The sequence below is a fragment of the Periplaneta americana genome, chromosome 4 (assembly GCF_040183065.1).
Source record: "Periplaneta americana isolate PAMFEO1 chromosome 4, P.americana_PAMFEO1_priV1, whole genome shotgun sequence".
NCBI classification, from domain to species: domain Eukaryota; kingdom Metazoa; phylum Arthropoda; class Insecta; order Blattodea; family Blattidae; genus Periplaneta; species Periplaneta americana.
The window spans coordinates 192,763,335-192,779,925 of record NC_091120.1 but is presented as its reverse complement, the minus strand read 5'-3'; the positions used below and the strand labels follow the sequence as shown (position 1 = coordinate 192,779,925).

Below are 16,591 nucleotides of genomic sequence, written 5' to 3'. Positions count from 1 at the left end.
GAAGTTTTTCATACTATTTTATCTATAACTTCATGTCCCTGTTTTGGTACGTTCCATTGACTGTTCCATTAAACGTTTGTCATAAACGCAGAAAATAAAGCCTTATTTTTCCCGTGTGAGCAAAACATATGTGTATCTTATCTGTCGCCTTCCATACAACATAAGACATGTCGGTGAGGTGACCTTGTACTGTGCTTCTATTTATTACGAGCGTATCACGAGCGATTGTATCTCATTCGAGGGTGCGATACTCGACCGAGTTCAAGCGAGCGATTTAACTCCAATGCAGCACTCTGGTATGTATAAAAAAATAAAATAAACTTATTGACGAGAATATAATTTTAACACTATAAAGGACTTAACTGTTGGTAGTACAAAAATATACTGAGAAAGAACATGTCACGTCTAAGACAGCCATTTTTTTAAGAGCGACGGGGTGGCGAACAGGGAGTTGTTGACTCGCTCATTGGGCGAGAAGCTGATGATGAACGCACAGACAAGAGCGCCTCGGGCCTGCCTCAATTCTCCTCTGCGTGCTAATAAACTCATTACCCGCGAGAACAGAGGACAATAAAAAGCAATTTATCAGGCGCGAGTACGCGGTACGACAGTGCGTTAACACGCATCCCCTCACCCCTCAGCAGCGGCTGTAAAACCTCCCCCTCATCAGCCCTCGGTGTGGTTTATGATTATTTGCGTATGGGGAATTAACTGGGAGAAGATCTGGAGAGAGAACGAGAGAGGGAGATATGGTGTGAGAGGTCAACGTCAATGGGGTATGACCCCAGGCCCCATAAAACAGTTATATGGGTTGTGTCTGGGGACGGAGGAACGTGCCAGCAGGAGAAGGAAAGAAACGATGGGAGAAGAGAGAGAGCTAAGATCGCGATATGATATGGGATATAGAAACCTCAGAAAATTACTTCCCAAGTAGCTGTATTAAGAAAGTGAAGAGCTTTGCTAGTAACATCAACCGCACAAAATGAAGTTTGTGAAAGCATTGGGAAATATTATGGAAGTCCTCATCAGTTGCGGACAAACGAGCGAGTTGCGCCGTGATGAGGGTAGCTCGAAACCCGAACATACACTCAATCTTCGTAACACACATGCTGCCGTGGAATTTCGCAAGTTAGGACTGTATGTAGCTTGTAAGTACTCAGAACCGTAGCATTACCGTAAAGTGATATGGCGGATTAATGAAATTCATGGTCGTCGTTCGGATTTAGCTACACGCTCGTCAAGAAAATGAACGTGTCTATGCATATACAGGGTGGGATTGAAATAATCCTTCAGACTGAAAGAGACACTTAAATGAATAGAAATAGTTATTTATGCAACAAGCTAATAATCTTGATGATTATGGCATGAGTGAATGTTTGTCGCACGAACGACAGTGAATGTCATAATAAGATTATCCACGAGTTAGATACAACACTTTATGACATCTTACTTACAAATGGCTTTTAAGGTTCATTGCCGCCCTCACATAAGCCCGTCATTGGTCCCAATCCTGAGCAAGATTAATGCAGTCTCTATCATCATATCCCACCTTCCTCAAATACATTTTAATATTACCCTCCCATCTACGTCTCGGCCCCCCAAAGGTCTTTTTCCCTCCGGTCTCCCAACTAACAATCTATATGCATTTCTGGATTCGCCCATACGTGCTACATGTCCTGCTCATCTCAAACGTCTGGATCTAATGTTCCTAATTACGCCAGGTGAAAAATTAATGCGTGCAGTTCTGTGTTGTGTAACTTTCTCCATTCTTCTGTAACTTCACCCCCTCTTAGCCCCAAATTTTTTCCTAATTGTGAGCATCTTATTCTCAAACACCCTTAATCTCTGTTCGTCTCTCAAAGTGAGAGTCCAAGTTTCACAACCATACAGAACATAAATAGGTCCATATATATATATATATATATATATATATATATATATATATATAACTTACTTACTGGCTTTTAAGGAACCCGCAGGTTCATTGCCGCCCTCGCATAAGCCCGCCATTGGTCTCTATCCTGAGCAAGATTAATCCAGTCTCTATAATCATAACCCACCTCCCTCAAATACATTTTAATTTTATCCTCCCATCTACGTCTCGGGCTTCCCAGAGGTCTTTTTCCCTCCGGCCTCCCAACTAACAATCTATATGCATTTCTGGATTCGCCCATACGTACTACATGCCCTGCCCATCTCAAACGTCTGGATTTAATGCTCCTAATTATGTTCGGTGAGAAATACAATGAGTGCAGTTGTAGGTTGTCTAACTTTCTCCATTCTCCTGTAACTTCACCCCTCTTAGCCCCAAATAATTTCCTAATTGTAATCACCTTATTCTCAAACACCCTTAACCTCTGTTCGTCTCTCAAAGTGAGAGTCCAAGTTTCACAACCATACAGAACATAAATAAATAAATAAATAAATAAATAAATATATATATATATATATACTTACTGGCTTTTAAGGAACCCGGAGGTTCATTGCCGCCCTCGCATAAGCCCGCCATTGGTCCCTATCCTGAGCAAGATTAATTCAGTCTGTATCATCATAACCCACCTCCCTCAAATCCATTTTAATATTATATTCCCATCTACGTCTCGGCATCCCCAAAGGTCCTTTTCCCTCCGGCCTCCCAACTAACACTCTATATGCATTTCTGGATTCGCCCATACGTGCTACATGTCCTGCCCATCTCAAACGTCTGGATTTAATGTTCCTAATTACGTCAGGTGAAAAATAGAATGCGTGCAGTTCTGCGTTGTGAAACTTTCTCCATTCTCCTGTAACTTCATCCCTCTTAGCCCCAAATATTTTCCTAAGCACCTTATTCTCAAACACCCTTAACCTATGTTCGTCTCTCAAAGTGAGAGTCCAAGTTTCACAACTATAAAGAACAACCGGTGATATAATTGTTTTATAAATTCTAACTTTCAGATTTTTTGACAGCAGACTGGAGATAAAAGCTTCTCAACCGAATAATAACACGCATTTCCCATATTTATTCTGTGTTTAATTTCCTCCCGAGTATCAGTTATATTTGTTACTGTTGCTCCCAGGTATTTGAATTTTTCCACCTTTTTAAAAGATAAATTTCAGATTTTTATATATCCATTTCGTACAATATTCTCGTTATATATACCAATTTAATGACATTTAACCTATACTATGACTGAGATGTTTATGTGTATACTCTATTTTTTCATGGAGTGCAGTTTTAATAGAAAGGACTTTGCCGACAGACTTTCTACTGCCCCCTACTAATTGGTTGTCATAAATAAATGTCTTCCCTACTGTGAAGGAAATCTTGTCTTCTCTTGTTAGTAACCAATCACAACCCTCGTTCAGAAGAATTGACAGGTGCCCGTCAAATCCACGTGGAGGCAGAGTTACCGCATCTTTTCCGAATTCCAAAAATCCCGTTAGTTTCACTGCATAATTTCGAAGGTCATCAGGATTGTCACAACTGTGCAATGTTGGGACTAGGGGACAGGATGGAATTGTCAGAGGTGTTTGCGTAGGAAGTCATAAATCTGTAAGTGGGTGTTCAAAGGAGCCACCGAACTGTACTGCTTGAAATAAAATAGAGTATAAATAAACGATGTTTGTTGGATGAAAACTAATTGACGATTTGTGTACGGAATGGGATTCTACTGCGTCTACTGGGTGTTCATTTCAAAGTGTGTCATGACGTCACTGTTGTTGAGTCACCGATTTGAAGCGAGTTTCAGCTTATATGTCAGAGAAGTTGCCTATTATTCAAGGCGTTCTTCAATCTGAACTTGAGAACGTGTACGGTATAACTTGAACATCGTAGCAACAGATGGCGGTCTGTACGGTCTGTGTGCTACCATAATCTCTTTCGAACTGTGTTTTGCGCCGGCAAGTCGTATGCAGGATATTTGTTATCATCGGTTGCGTACGGTAACATTCCACAACACAACTCAAATGCTCCGTGTCCATGTTGACCGTCGACGTTAATGTCAACAAATACGTAAGTAATCGTCTTAACCCTCTCCCCATATCCTGACAGTAAGAAAAAAACCTACCTCAGTACATGTTTCCAAACAGTTAACATTCCTGCCACTACAGGCGTTACCGTACATATCAGTAAGTACTCTTCAGAATGATCGCCGTACTTGCTATGCAACTTCTATGACACATAGGTGATACACCTCTGCGGAAATGTAGGAAGATTGAATTCTCTAGGCTCATCGGCTAGCCACATGACGGCATACAGCAAGCCATGACACACTTTGAACTGAACACCCAGTAGTCTTTTATCATTAGAGAGCGAAATTTTACACTCAAATACTGGGTGTTCAGTTCAAAGTGTGTCATGGCTCGCTGTATGCCGTCATGTGGCTAGCCGATGAGCCTAGAGAATTCAATCTTCCTACACTTCCGCAGAGGCGTATTACCTAAATGCGAGAGAAGTTGCCTAGCAATTACGGCGTTCATTCTGAAGAGTGCGTACCGATACGTACGCTAACGCCGGTAGCGGCAGGAATGTGAACTGTTTGGAAATACGTACTGTCGGGATATGGGGAGAGGGTTAAGACGATTACTTACGTATTGTCGACGGTCAACATGGACACAGAGCATTTGATTTGTGTTGTGGAATGTTACCTTACGCAACCGATGATAACAAATACCCTGCGTACGACTTGCCAGCGCAAAACACAGTTCGAAAGAGGTTATGGTAGCACACAGACCGTACAGACCGCCATCTGTTGCTACGACGTTCAAGTTATACCGTACACGTTCTCAAGTTCAGATTGAAGAACGCCTTGAATAATAGGCAACTTCTCTGACATATAAGCTGAAACTCGCTTCAAATCGGTGACTCAACAACAGTGACGTCATGACACACTTTGAAATGAACACCCAGTACATCCTAAAGGGAGAAGACGAAGAAAAACTTACAGCTGTGATTTAGTCTCTGTCTATAGGGCCAGACTGTCTTACAGTAATGTATGAGGAAATAATGTAGTCACTAAGGGATGGAAGACGGTAGTGAAGACCTAAAAAAATGTGAAAAATCGTGTAAAGAGGACGACAAATACCGAAGGAAGGCCAACTAAGCAACCAACTCCTTAGAGGCACAAAAATCAAGCAAGATAGATTAGAAATGATTAAGCCTACCTCCTCATGCTCCTTGTGGAACCTCTCCCTCTTCTTGAGGACCTCCTGCACCTTCAGCTGCAACACAAACAAATCAATGATAGGTTAGCAGCGTTTCACCTCCTCTTTAATTACACTGGAGCAGATTAGATAGCGCGGCGAGGGATCCGTCACGGCCGGGCCCATAAATTTGCGCTCCAAACGGGCACGCCCACCTTTGACAAACGATCCCCGACGCACGACACGGCGCGATTCAGACGTCACCCGGTACAATGGGAGGAAAACAATTCCGCGAGCAAGGAAACAACTGACGTGGTGCCGTACTGCATCTTTGAAATGGGGAGAGTCAATTACACCAAGTCGTTTATTATCTTGCCCAGTCACCATCACCACCATACATACGTACGTACATACATACATACATATACAATACGTAGAATGCATAGCCAACACATAAGATAAACACATAAATACAATAAATTAAATACATACTGTATATACATGTATTGGCTTACATACATAAATACATACACTAACATATTTACACATACAATACAATAAAATAAGTTAGAGTTGACTAGATACACAAACAGATGGATACATACTTAGATAGTCAGACAGACAGATAGGATAGATAGATAGATAGATAGATAGATAGATAGATAGATAGATAGATAGATAGATAGACAGACAGACAGCTAGATAGATAGATAGATAGATAGATAGATAGATAGATAGATAGATAGATAGATAGATAGATAGATAGATAGATAGCTGTTGATACAGCGTCGTAAAATAACCGAATAAAATAAAAAATAGATAGATAGATAGATAGATAGATAGATAGATAGATAGATAGATAGATAGATAGATGGAAAGATAGATAGATGGATAGATAGATAGATAGATAGATAGATGGATAGATAGATAGATAGATAGATAGATAGATAGATAGATAGATAGATAGATAGATAGATAGATAGATAGATAGATAGATAGATAGATAGATAGATAGATAGATAGATAGATAGATAGATAGATGGAAAGATAGATAGATAGATGGAAAGATAGATGGATAGATAGATAGATAGATAGATAGATAGATAGATAGATAGATAGATAGATAGATAGATAGATAGATAGATAGATAGATAGATAGATAGATAGATAGATAGATAGACAGATAGATACATAGACAGACAGATAGATAGATAGATAGATAGATAGATAGATAGATAGATAGATAGATAGATAGATAGATAGATAGATAGATAGATAGATAGATAGGATATACAGAAAGACAGATAGGTACAAACTTCGTGACACGTGTTGACTTATGAAATAGCCTACTTTTTTCGTGATTAACTGTCTTTTCACAACCTTACATAACAAAATTGTTCCATCGTTTGGAAACACATGGGCACCAAATTAATTAACGTAAGCATGAAGTTTACCTTGCAATGGTTTACTGAATTTAGGCATTCTAGCTAACCGATCTTATACATTCTGTCACCCGACAATAACTGACTGTTCCTCACTCAAATTTCTTTCTCCTACAATAAGAAACACGTGTAGCACAAAATTGTAACAGTAAGATTTAAAAATATGAAAGCAAACAATTGAAAATGCTACGTGACAACTTCTATGAGAACGGGCTTAATATTTAAAATTATAGAGCTGATTCTTTGTATCGTGAAAACGTGACAATATATTTGTAACTGTGGATTGTCGATCATTACTCATATTACACCAATAGTATTAAAGGACGATTATTAGCAGATTAAGCACCGAAATAAATTACTTTTATTTACTATTGTTAGTAAAGTTAGTCATTGTTTCAAATATTTAAATTTCATACACATTACATTACAGTTATACTAGATCATATATGTAACAAATAGGTTATCGCAATATTAAAATCGGCAGCACTTTGAAGAGAAAATGCGCCAGGATCGCCACCTGTCCGCCGTAAACGAACACGAGACGGCAGTACAGTCGCTAATGCAATTCATGACTCCTTATGTAACAACTAGATGGCAGCGTAGTAAACCTGACAAAAGTTGTTAACGTCAAAGCCTATAAGGCCGATCTATCTGGGGTATATATGATCTAGGCAGTTACCTAGAAAATTGCAAATAAACAAGAAATATTGCTTTAAATGACAAGAAAGGCATTTATTAGTAAGGAACACCTTAAAAAGGCAAACTAGGCAAAAGAAATTGGCCTTATCACTTTGACTTACTCCAAATCACATTTATATATTTATATCTATGCAAATAATGATTTACTTCCACCCAATAAAAAAAGGCATTTTGCCAAACATCCGGCCTCTAAATTAACGGTATCTGTTTCATTACTATGCCATATTTCTTTGAATATCACGTCCATTACATACTGTGGACGACTTTAGCAAACTCTGAACTTTTTATGGACACGAACAATGTCCAAAGCTTCCAAGGAATCGTGCTGAATTTTTTAAAACGCATTTTGATATAATTACTTTCACGGGTAAATATTTCATTCTTCTCCTAAGAACACTAATTACAAATTTTGAACGAGATCCAAGTATGAAAGCCAAATGGATTCCCACCCTAACACAGTATAAATGTAACTGGTTTTCCAGAGTAAATCGAGGCAGTGTGAGTTGGGTGGGGGGGGGGTTGGTCTTAGTTCTGCGTCACAAGTTGGGACAGACATGATAAACTGGAAGACATAAAAATTCAGAGTATTAAATCGTTATCCGGGGCCCGAAAGAGTTGTAAACTGCTGACACGCCGGGGATAGGGCTGTTGAAAACTGACTTCTCTAAAAATCCTCAACTACGTGCGAACGTCGCCGTATTACGCGCAACAGGCTCCCAGAGAGCGCGTCTGTACTGTGCAGAGCGAAAACATCCGCCGAACGTATCATCTGTGGGTGGAAGAATCGGTGAAGTACGCAATATCAAATAAGCGTTAACAATCCTTGTAAGGTGTATTGTAGTTATATGTCGACGTACTTTTGTAATGATGCTGTCGACGTATTGTACTTGTACTGTCGACATATTTTTGTCGTCATAATATTCTCGACGTATTGTAGTTGTACTGTCGACGTATTTTGTCATATTCTCGACGTATTGTAGTTGTACTGTCGACGTATTTTGTCGTCATATTCTCGACGTATTTTGTAGTCATATTCTCGACGTATTTTGTCGTCATATTCTCGACGTATTTTGTCGTCATATTCTCGACGTATTTTAGTTGTACTGTCGACGTATTTTTGACGTCACATCCTCGACGTATTTTAGTTGTACTGTCGACGTATTTTGTGGTCATATTCTCGACGTATTGTAGTTATACTGTCGACGTATATTGTGGACATATTCTCGACGTATTGTAGTTGTACTGTCGACGTATTTTGTCGTCATATTCTCGACGTATTGTAGTTATACTGTCGACGTATTTTTGACGTTATATTCTCGACGTATTTTAGTTGTACTGTCGACGTATTTTGTCGTCATATTCTCGACGTATTGTAGTTGTACTGTTGACGTATTTTGTAGTCATATTCTCGACGTATTGTAGTTATACTGTCGACGTATTTTTGACGTCATATTCTTCACGTATTTTAGTTGTACTGTCGACGTATGTTTGTAGTCATATTCTCGACGTATTTTAGCTGTAATGTCGACGTATTTTATTGTCATATTCTCGATGTACTGCAGATGTACTGTCGACGTATTTTGTCGCCATATTCTCGACGTACTGTAGTTGTACTGTAGACGTATTTTGTCGTCATATTCTCGACGTATTGTAGTTGTACTGTTGACGTATTTTGTGGTCATATTCTTGAGGTATTGTAGTTATATTGTCGACTTATTTTTGTCGGTTTATTCTCGATGTATTTTAGTTGTACTGCCGACGTATTTTGTCGTTATATTCTCGACGTATTGTAGTTATATTGTCGACGTATTTTAGTTGTACTGCCGGCGTATTTTTGTTGTCATATTCTCGACGTATTGTAGTTATATTGTCGACGTATTTTCGTTGTACTGCCGGCGTATTTTTGTTGTCATATTCTCGACGTATTGTAGTTATATTGTCGACGTATTTTAGTTGTACTGCCGGCGTATTTTTGTTGTCATATTCTGGACGTATTGTAGTTATATTGTCGACGTATTTTAGTTGTACTGCCGGCGTATTTTTGTTGTCATATTCTCGACGTATTGTAGTTATATTGTCGACGTATTTTAGTTGTACTGCCGGCGTATTTTTGTTGTCATATTCTCGACGTATTGTAGTTATATTGTCGACGTATTTTAGTTGTACTGCCGGCGTATTTTTGTTGTCATATTCTCGACGTATTTTAGTTATACTGTCGACATATTTTTGTCGTTATACTCTCCACATTGTATTGTAACTGTACTGTCGACGAAATTTTGTCGTCATACTCTCGACGTATTGTAGTTATTTTGTCGACGTAATTTTGTTGTTTTATTCTCGATGTATTTTAGTTCTACTGCCGACGAATTTTTGTCGTCATACTCTCGACGTATTGTAGTTGTGCTGTCGAAGAAATTTTGTCGTCTTGAGGTAATGCTATCATACATATTATGTATTGTAATCAGACTGTCTTCATTTCCTTCGTAGTAATGATAATCATCATCCTTTTAATATCTATATATTTAGATTGAGTAGAAGGCCTGTTCCAGCTGCTGTTGTCCCAACGACAGAACTCGTGTTCTCAGCAAGCCTCGTAGCGGCGCAGCCAGAGGGGACAGATAAGTGAACTGTTTTGAAGAAGCAGAAGTAAATAATTCTTGACTGCCTCGGGGAGCGTTATCACCGTGTGGCTCGAATACGATCCTCTGAAGACCCATCACTCTCCGAGCCACTTTGCATGCAGTTTCTCAATCCGTGAGGGAGGCTGCCAGCCCATGCATCAAAACTCAAACGATGCCCCGTAGTCTCGTTCTTCATACCTACACTTCACTATTCCTCCAGGCTTGAGCGGCTTCTCAAGTAGCTACGTAGTTTGGGATCATTATGAATCTAGGATTTCACGGTTTCTTCTTCTTCACCACCGCCACCTACTCAATATCTTAATTCTCATAATTTTTAGCCATCTGCCCTCATATTTCTCACTCTCTTCTTGTAAATACATTGCTACATATTTTTATTACTGTTAGGTAACTTAACGAGCGAGAAATCAAAATGTGTATACAGGGTGTAACAAACATACTGGGACAAATTTTGAGAACGAGTTCTCCACAACTAAAAAAAATATACAAACATATGGATTTTAATAGAAAATGAAATATCTTCTGCAAACATCTGGGAAAAGAACTAAGGAAGAGATAACTGAAATGCTTTATGTGGAGTGTGGAATTGTATGAAGCAGAAATATGGACATTACGGCGAACTACAAGCCACGTGTATAGCATGTTCATACCTGCACAAGTGCCTTACAGCGCTACACTCATTTCGCTGACAACTCACTCACTGCACTGGCACTACGACACATTTCACTGATTCTATCCTGATTTCACTAACACTTCAAAAACATTTCATTGCTCAAATACTTTGCTCTACCACTATAAACTATAGAACTTCACTGACACAAACACACTTCACTGACACAACACTTCAAATAACAAAACATCAATTACACCCTTCAAATAATCATTTGCATATAAATCTGTTAGTTATATTATTAGGTATAAAGTAGTGACAAAAAATCGGCCCGACCCTTGTAGCTGATTTCAGAGCCTTGTTCACAGTGTCAGCACGATAGACTGGTAACTAAGACTTTCGTGGTTCGAATCCTGCCTGGGAAGGAAACTTTTTTTTTTTTGTTCCTTAATCAAATTTATTACCAATACTTTTCGATTGCAGCGATATTTTAGTACTTAATTAAATTATTATTCCCAGAACATGAATTTTACCAGCTTATTTTCTAATGGCTTTCGAAATCGGCTACGTCAGCAGTCGAAACTACAACAATTTCAGTAGATTACTCGCTATCTTGTGAATGCGGGCGTGGCATGCGCAATGGCTCATTTTGGGGACTTTGATTATTCCGTCGGTCCAGTTTTTTTTGTCACTTCTGTACATAGGAAAAAATAATTGTCGTTTTACTATGTAATTAAACTCCGCATGTAAGTCTATTTAGTTAACTATTTTGGTGTATGAAGACTTCGTACACTCACTGTATGTCTTTGTCGTATATGCTTGTTGAAATAACAGAGAGCGTCTTTATGGCAATTTACAGAGAGATGGACATTGAAGTAGTTCTCCTCCATGAACTTATGCGTTACAACCTTGGTTAACTGCATATTTCAGCGTCCATATGACTCGAAACCGGTTCTTTGGCGTGAAAACCGCGTGTTCTATCCACTGTACTAACAGCGTGACACGAAATAGTAATGTACGTTACAAGAGCGGTATGTTGACGTTTTCATGTTCGAGGAAAAGATTGAAAAAGCGAAACGTAGTTGAGCTTTTTTAATTTCCGAGAACATGAAAACAAACATACCGCTCGTGTATCGTACAGTATTTTGTGCGAAGATCATTTATTACATACCTGAAAGACGAATTTCTAATTAGTTGCAATGAAATGTCCATGTTGGTTTCTGTTTAAGACGGCAACTTCGGAAAACCAAAATATCTTTCTTCAACATTGTTGCTATAAAATGTTTTCTGTGTTTACCATACTCCAGCAGGCCGTGATATACGTCTGTCTTCCCCCCCCCCCCCACAGTCTATAAATGCGAACTTAAAACAAACGGTAAGGTTATGTAATGATTTATTTTTCATCTTAATATTTTAACAATATTATTTATATAACATATTGCAGTAATAACATCGGCATCTGGAATCTTGTTGATTTTTTCACGGCTTCCTTAATGTTACTTGTATCAGGAATGCAATAAGTTTCGTGGAGTAGTAGACTTTACTTAATTTTTGCAAATATTTAAAAACAATAATTAACATTGCAATTTAGGTGAAATTGCAGTGGTAAGTTTCCAATTTATAATTATTACTATGTTAAACGTCTCTAAAAATAATATGTTAAAAGCCTAAAGCAGTAAAATGAATGTCGCGCTTAAGCGGTAAGAAGAGGGAAATTGTTATGTGTGTTACGTTGGGAATACTGAATGTGGTATTTCACACTTACCGCGAATTGGTTCTGTGCGGAAAACAAGCAAATACGCACGATCTCGCACAAAAAGATTTTCCTTACGCATTTCGAAGCCATCTATCGCAGGAATATCCAGTACGGCGTAAAACAGGATCACAGTCGGAATTCTCTCTCTTTTGCCATCGCAAAACCTTCCCTCTCACTCTTGGAAACATCTCTTTGCAGTAGCTTTTGTAAAGGGACGCGGCGTATGTTGAAAGAGAATACCAAATTGACAACGCTATAAAAAATAAGCCAATAAGCTGCATATTTATGCCCGGCGCGCTAAATCATTGCAAACGGGAACCTGGCAGCCGGCGTTAGACTGGTCAGCTGGGATTCGGACGGCGGACGGGATGGCTGAATCACACACTGCGCCGATTACGTCGACAAAAATGCGACGGTCGACTGAAAGAGTGGGATCCTATCTCGGGCACATACTCTGAAGTTTGTTGAGATCGAAGTGAAGGAACTGTAAAGAAGTAATAGGGGGAAATGGGCAAATCACTTAGGTTCAAAACATCAATATTTTGCTGTAATTTTTCTATCAAAGTATACAGCAGGTATGCTCAAAATTGTAAAAGCTCCGATTACACGGATGATGCTGCACTACATAACACACACAGTGTACGGACTGGGCTCCGCAACTACATTGCATTGTACATTGCTGTACCGCCCGTGACATAGTTCTTACACTCTTACAAATACGGATAATAAATTGAATTTGAAAAAGGAAAGACTATATATACCGTAATATTCAGTTATTACATAATTTTTATATTTAATATAGTTATGATATTATTATAAATCTGAAAGTTAGAATTTATAAAACAGTTATATTACCGGTTCTTCTATATGGCTGTGAAACTTGGACTCTCACTCTGAGAGAGGAACATAGGTTAAGGGTGTTTGAGAATAAGGTGCTTAGGAAAATATTTGGGGCTAAGCGGGATGAAGTTACAGGAGAATGGAGAAAGTTACACAACACAGAACTGCACGCATTGTATTCTTCACCTGACATAATTAGGAACATTTGTAAGTAAGTAAGTATGATATTATTATATCATTGATAATGTTATTTCCATATTCCACCACAATTGCAGTCTATTCAACATGTGCATTCTTTTCTGCAAGTAATCGGAAATCTATTTCATGTTTGGATTTAGCAATCTTCATTTTCGAAAATAATTCTGTGGTGTTTGGGTAAAGGGAGATAAGTCATAAAAATGAGTTCGGAGATAAATGAGAATTAAACTTGGAACCATTATTACAAATAATTTTCTACACAAATAAAACACATCAACTGATTGTATTATTTGATTTTTGCACACCCACTTGTGAAATTTAACTTCTGTGTTCATCTGGGGAACAAAATTCGACCTGGACAAAAAAATGACTTATACCCCTTTACCCGAACACCACAGAATTGTTCGCAAACATAATTATGTCGAGGCGAAGGTAGCTAGTAATATAGTGGCAGCGAATAAACTCATCTTGGGATATTTAGTTTTTTTTCTTTTATTTTTAAAATAATTCTATGGTTGTGAAGTCATATTCTCAGCATTTAGTTGCGAATTCTACGTTGCTTTGTAAATCAATTAACTCGTCTTAGAACTGCACCATCAGTTCTCACCGGATTGTACTAAATTTACTATGAAAGGATTAATAAAAAGATTGATATCACTAAACCTATGTTCTGCGAATTCACATTTGAACTGTTCCAGTACAGAGATATAATTAACTATATTTTGTTTTAGGCATCATACATCTCTTTACAAGTTCACCATCCGTGAAGGGTTTTAGTGCCTTAGCTAATTCCCAACACACTACATAACTTGCTCCTAAACATAGACTCTGAATTGTTAGACTCTCTTCAATGTTTGGCCTTTCATGAAGTGCTTTCAATTCTTGAAACTGTAGTGCACGTTGCACCCCTGAAAAATTATTTTATCAAAACATTTACTTCTGCTGGAATAAAATCGCCACCACTACAATAATAATAATAATAATAATAATAATAATAATAATAATAATAATAATAATAATAATAATAATAATAATGATAATAACGTTGGTATATGAATACATATTACAGAAAACAGCTTTCCTGTCACTTCGGCATGTTCTGGATGGCAGAGCCTATAATGTCGTTTTATGTTGCTCAGTAATATTCCTGACAGTACCTTACAACGTAGTAAACACATTTTGTTTTCACCGAACATACAATAAAAATAGTCTTACTCCCACAATGTACAGAATGATCGTTTGCTTACAGAAGGTTTTGACTGTGTCATTGTCCCGCACTGTTTGTACGTTACTAAGTACTTGAACTGCCTTCCGCAGTCATCCGTCGAGCTTCGAATGAGGAACAGCACGCTCTATATTCGAAGGTTGTGATTACAGAACGTAATCGGGAGTCAGAGAATGAGCATACCTGGTATACAGGATGTAAGTGAAATAGCATTACAGATTTTCAGAGTAAATAGCTCATGTTTAGGGACCGGATTTTTATGTAATATCAAGGTGTGAAATATGTACATATTTATGTAAGAAAAATAAGCTGAATATATACCAGAATATGTAAAATCATGAAAATATTTAATATAAATATCTGACAGGTATAAGACAGGCAAGACTCTTCAGTTGTGATTTCATAGAGCACCCGACTTTTTTTACCGCACACTTGACACATTACTATTTTTCCATCTGTGGTGAAAGCTTCGTCCATCGCAATCCATGATTTTATTTTTGTCGTTAGGATTGAATAATATAAGGGGCCATTTTAGTTAGTTAAAAGCAGTAGATAAACTCACTTGTACTTTATACTGTAAGTATAACTGAGAACTGAGTGAAATGAATGACACAACAGTACTACAAGCACTGTTTCGCTTACTGGATTAGGAGGAAATAAGAGGAGATGTGGCACACATGCATTTTAGCTGCTCCCTGTAAGAAACGAAGTACCTACTAAAACCTTAAACTATAGGCATTTACAAAGTGTTGTTTGAAAAGTGGCATTCCTGTCTCATTCAGAAGAGTAGGATTATTCCAGTCGAGAACCATACTTTATAATTCCTCAGAAAATCGCATTTCGGTATAGGTCTACTAAATTTAAAGTAAAGAGGTCAAGCAATAACCTGAAAATCTATTTATTTAAATCTTTCAACATTTTTCCAGTTTGTTCCTTTACTCCAGCTGATTTTCAAAATTCGGCTATTTTATTGCGGCTCATGTCAGACTTGACATGGGTTTTCCCTGGAAGGATTAGGAACAGGGTGGATAAGGTTGCAAATTGCATGGGAACGGCTTGTTAAGACGTGTGCAGAACAATTATAGTTCGAGGCAAATCATGCCGCTCTCATCCCACTCCACCGCATGAAGGCAACGCTATTTTCTGAGTGATTTTTACAATACAAGGTAGTTGTATGAGAAAGGTTGCATTTTGTTCACTTATATTTACAGTGGGCGGAATGGGGTGAGTGCCTCTATTACTTCCTGGAACTAAGGACGTTATGTTTCGTCCCGAAATATATCCTTTCTTGGGTAGGTAAAAATGCTTTTTAAATCTGTGTATTTCAAATTGTAAACTTCCCCAGTAGATTTTTTTTTTCCTTTTTGAGAAGTAGAAATGAATAAAGCCCATAAATATGTAGATTTATGTAATACCAAGCCATAATATGTAATGTGGGGTAAATATGTAAAAATATGTAGTATCAAATTTTAATATATTAATGGTAATTACAAGATTCGCAAAGATTTGTTATTTATATACGGTTAGGTTGAAAGGAATATAATATGTAATTACATAAAAATTCGATCCCTACTCATGTTGTATGTAACAAAAAACTGTATCATATTGCTGGAAAGTTCTTTTTTAGAAAAAATGTTTTTTGTCCAATGTTTAACAACCTCTTATTCGGTAACTATTGCGAGTAGGATCATGATTTTTGTCCATATCGATAGAAAAACTAATAAAGAATAATCTATCCCTGTGGCGTATTTCAATATTGTGGACAGTTTTCGTGTAAATTTAATTTTAAAAACCTCTAAATTCAAGTCTCTGCACGCTGCGAGTTGGTTACAAAACAGCGCCAGAGAACAGCTTATTTAGCGAGACACATCGAGTTATCAAGTTCGTTGCTCTCTTACATCTGTATCACGAGAAGTGTGTTAGCGGCGATGTTGCTGGACTGCTGAAACTTCCAACTGAATTTTCTAATTAACCGTGCATTTAATCACAAAACGTAATATAGGTTTTATATCGATTTAAGTGTAACCAATCATCCCTTTCAATCTGCAAGGTTATTTC

The 16,591-nt window shown here is 37.8% G+C and overlaps 1 protein-coding gene across 1 annotated transcript in view; it reads right to left on the bottom strand.

Annotated features, from left to right (window-relative positions):
* The window catches only part of LOC138698983 (uncharacterized), a 546,464-nt gene that overhangs the window by 99,680 nt on the left and 430,193 nt on the right, over window positions 1-16,591 (bottom strand). Inside the window, exon 7 of the mRNA XM_069825170.1 lies at window positions 5,146-5,202. Within this exon, the coding sequence (XP_069681271.1) occupies window positions 5,146-5,202 (57 nt within the window). The remainder of the gene's footprint in view (window positions 1-5,145; window positions 5,203-16,591) is intronic.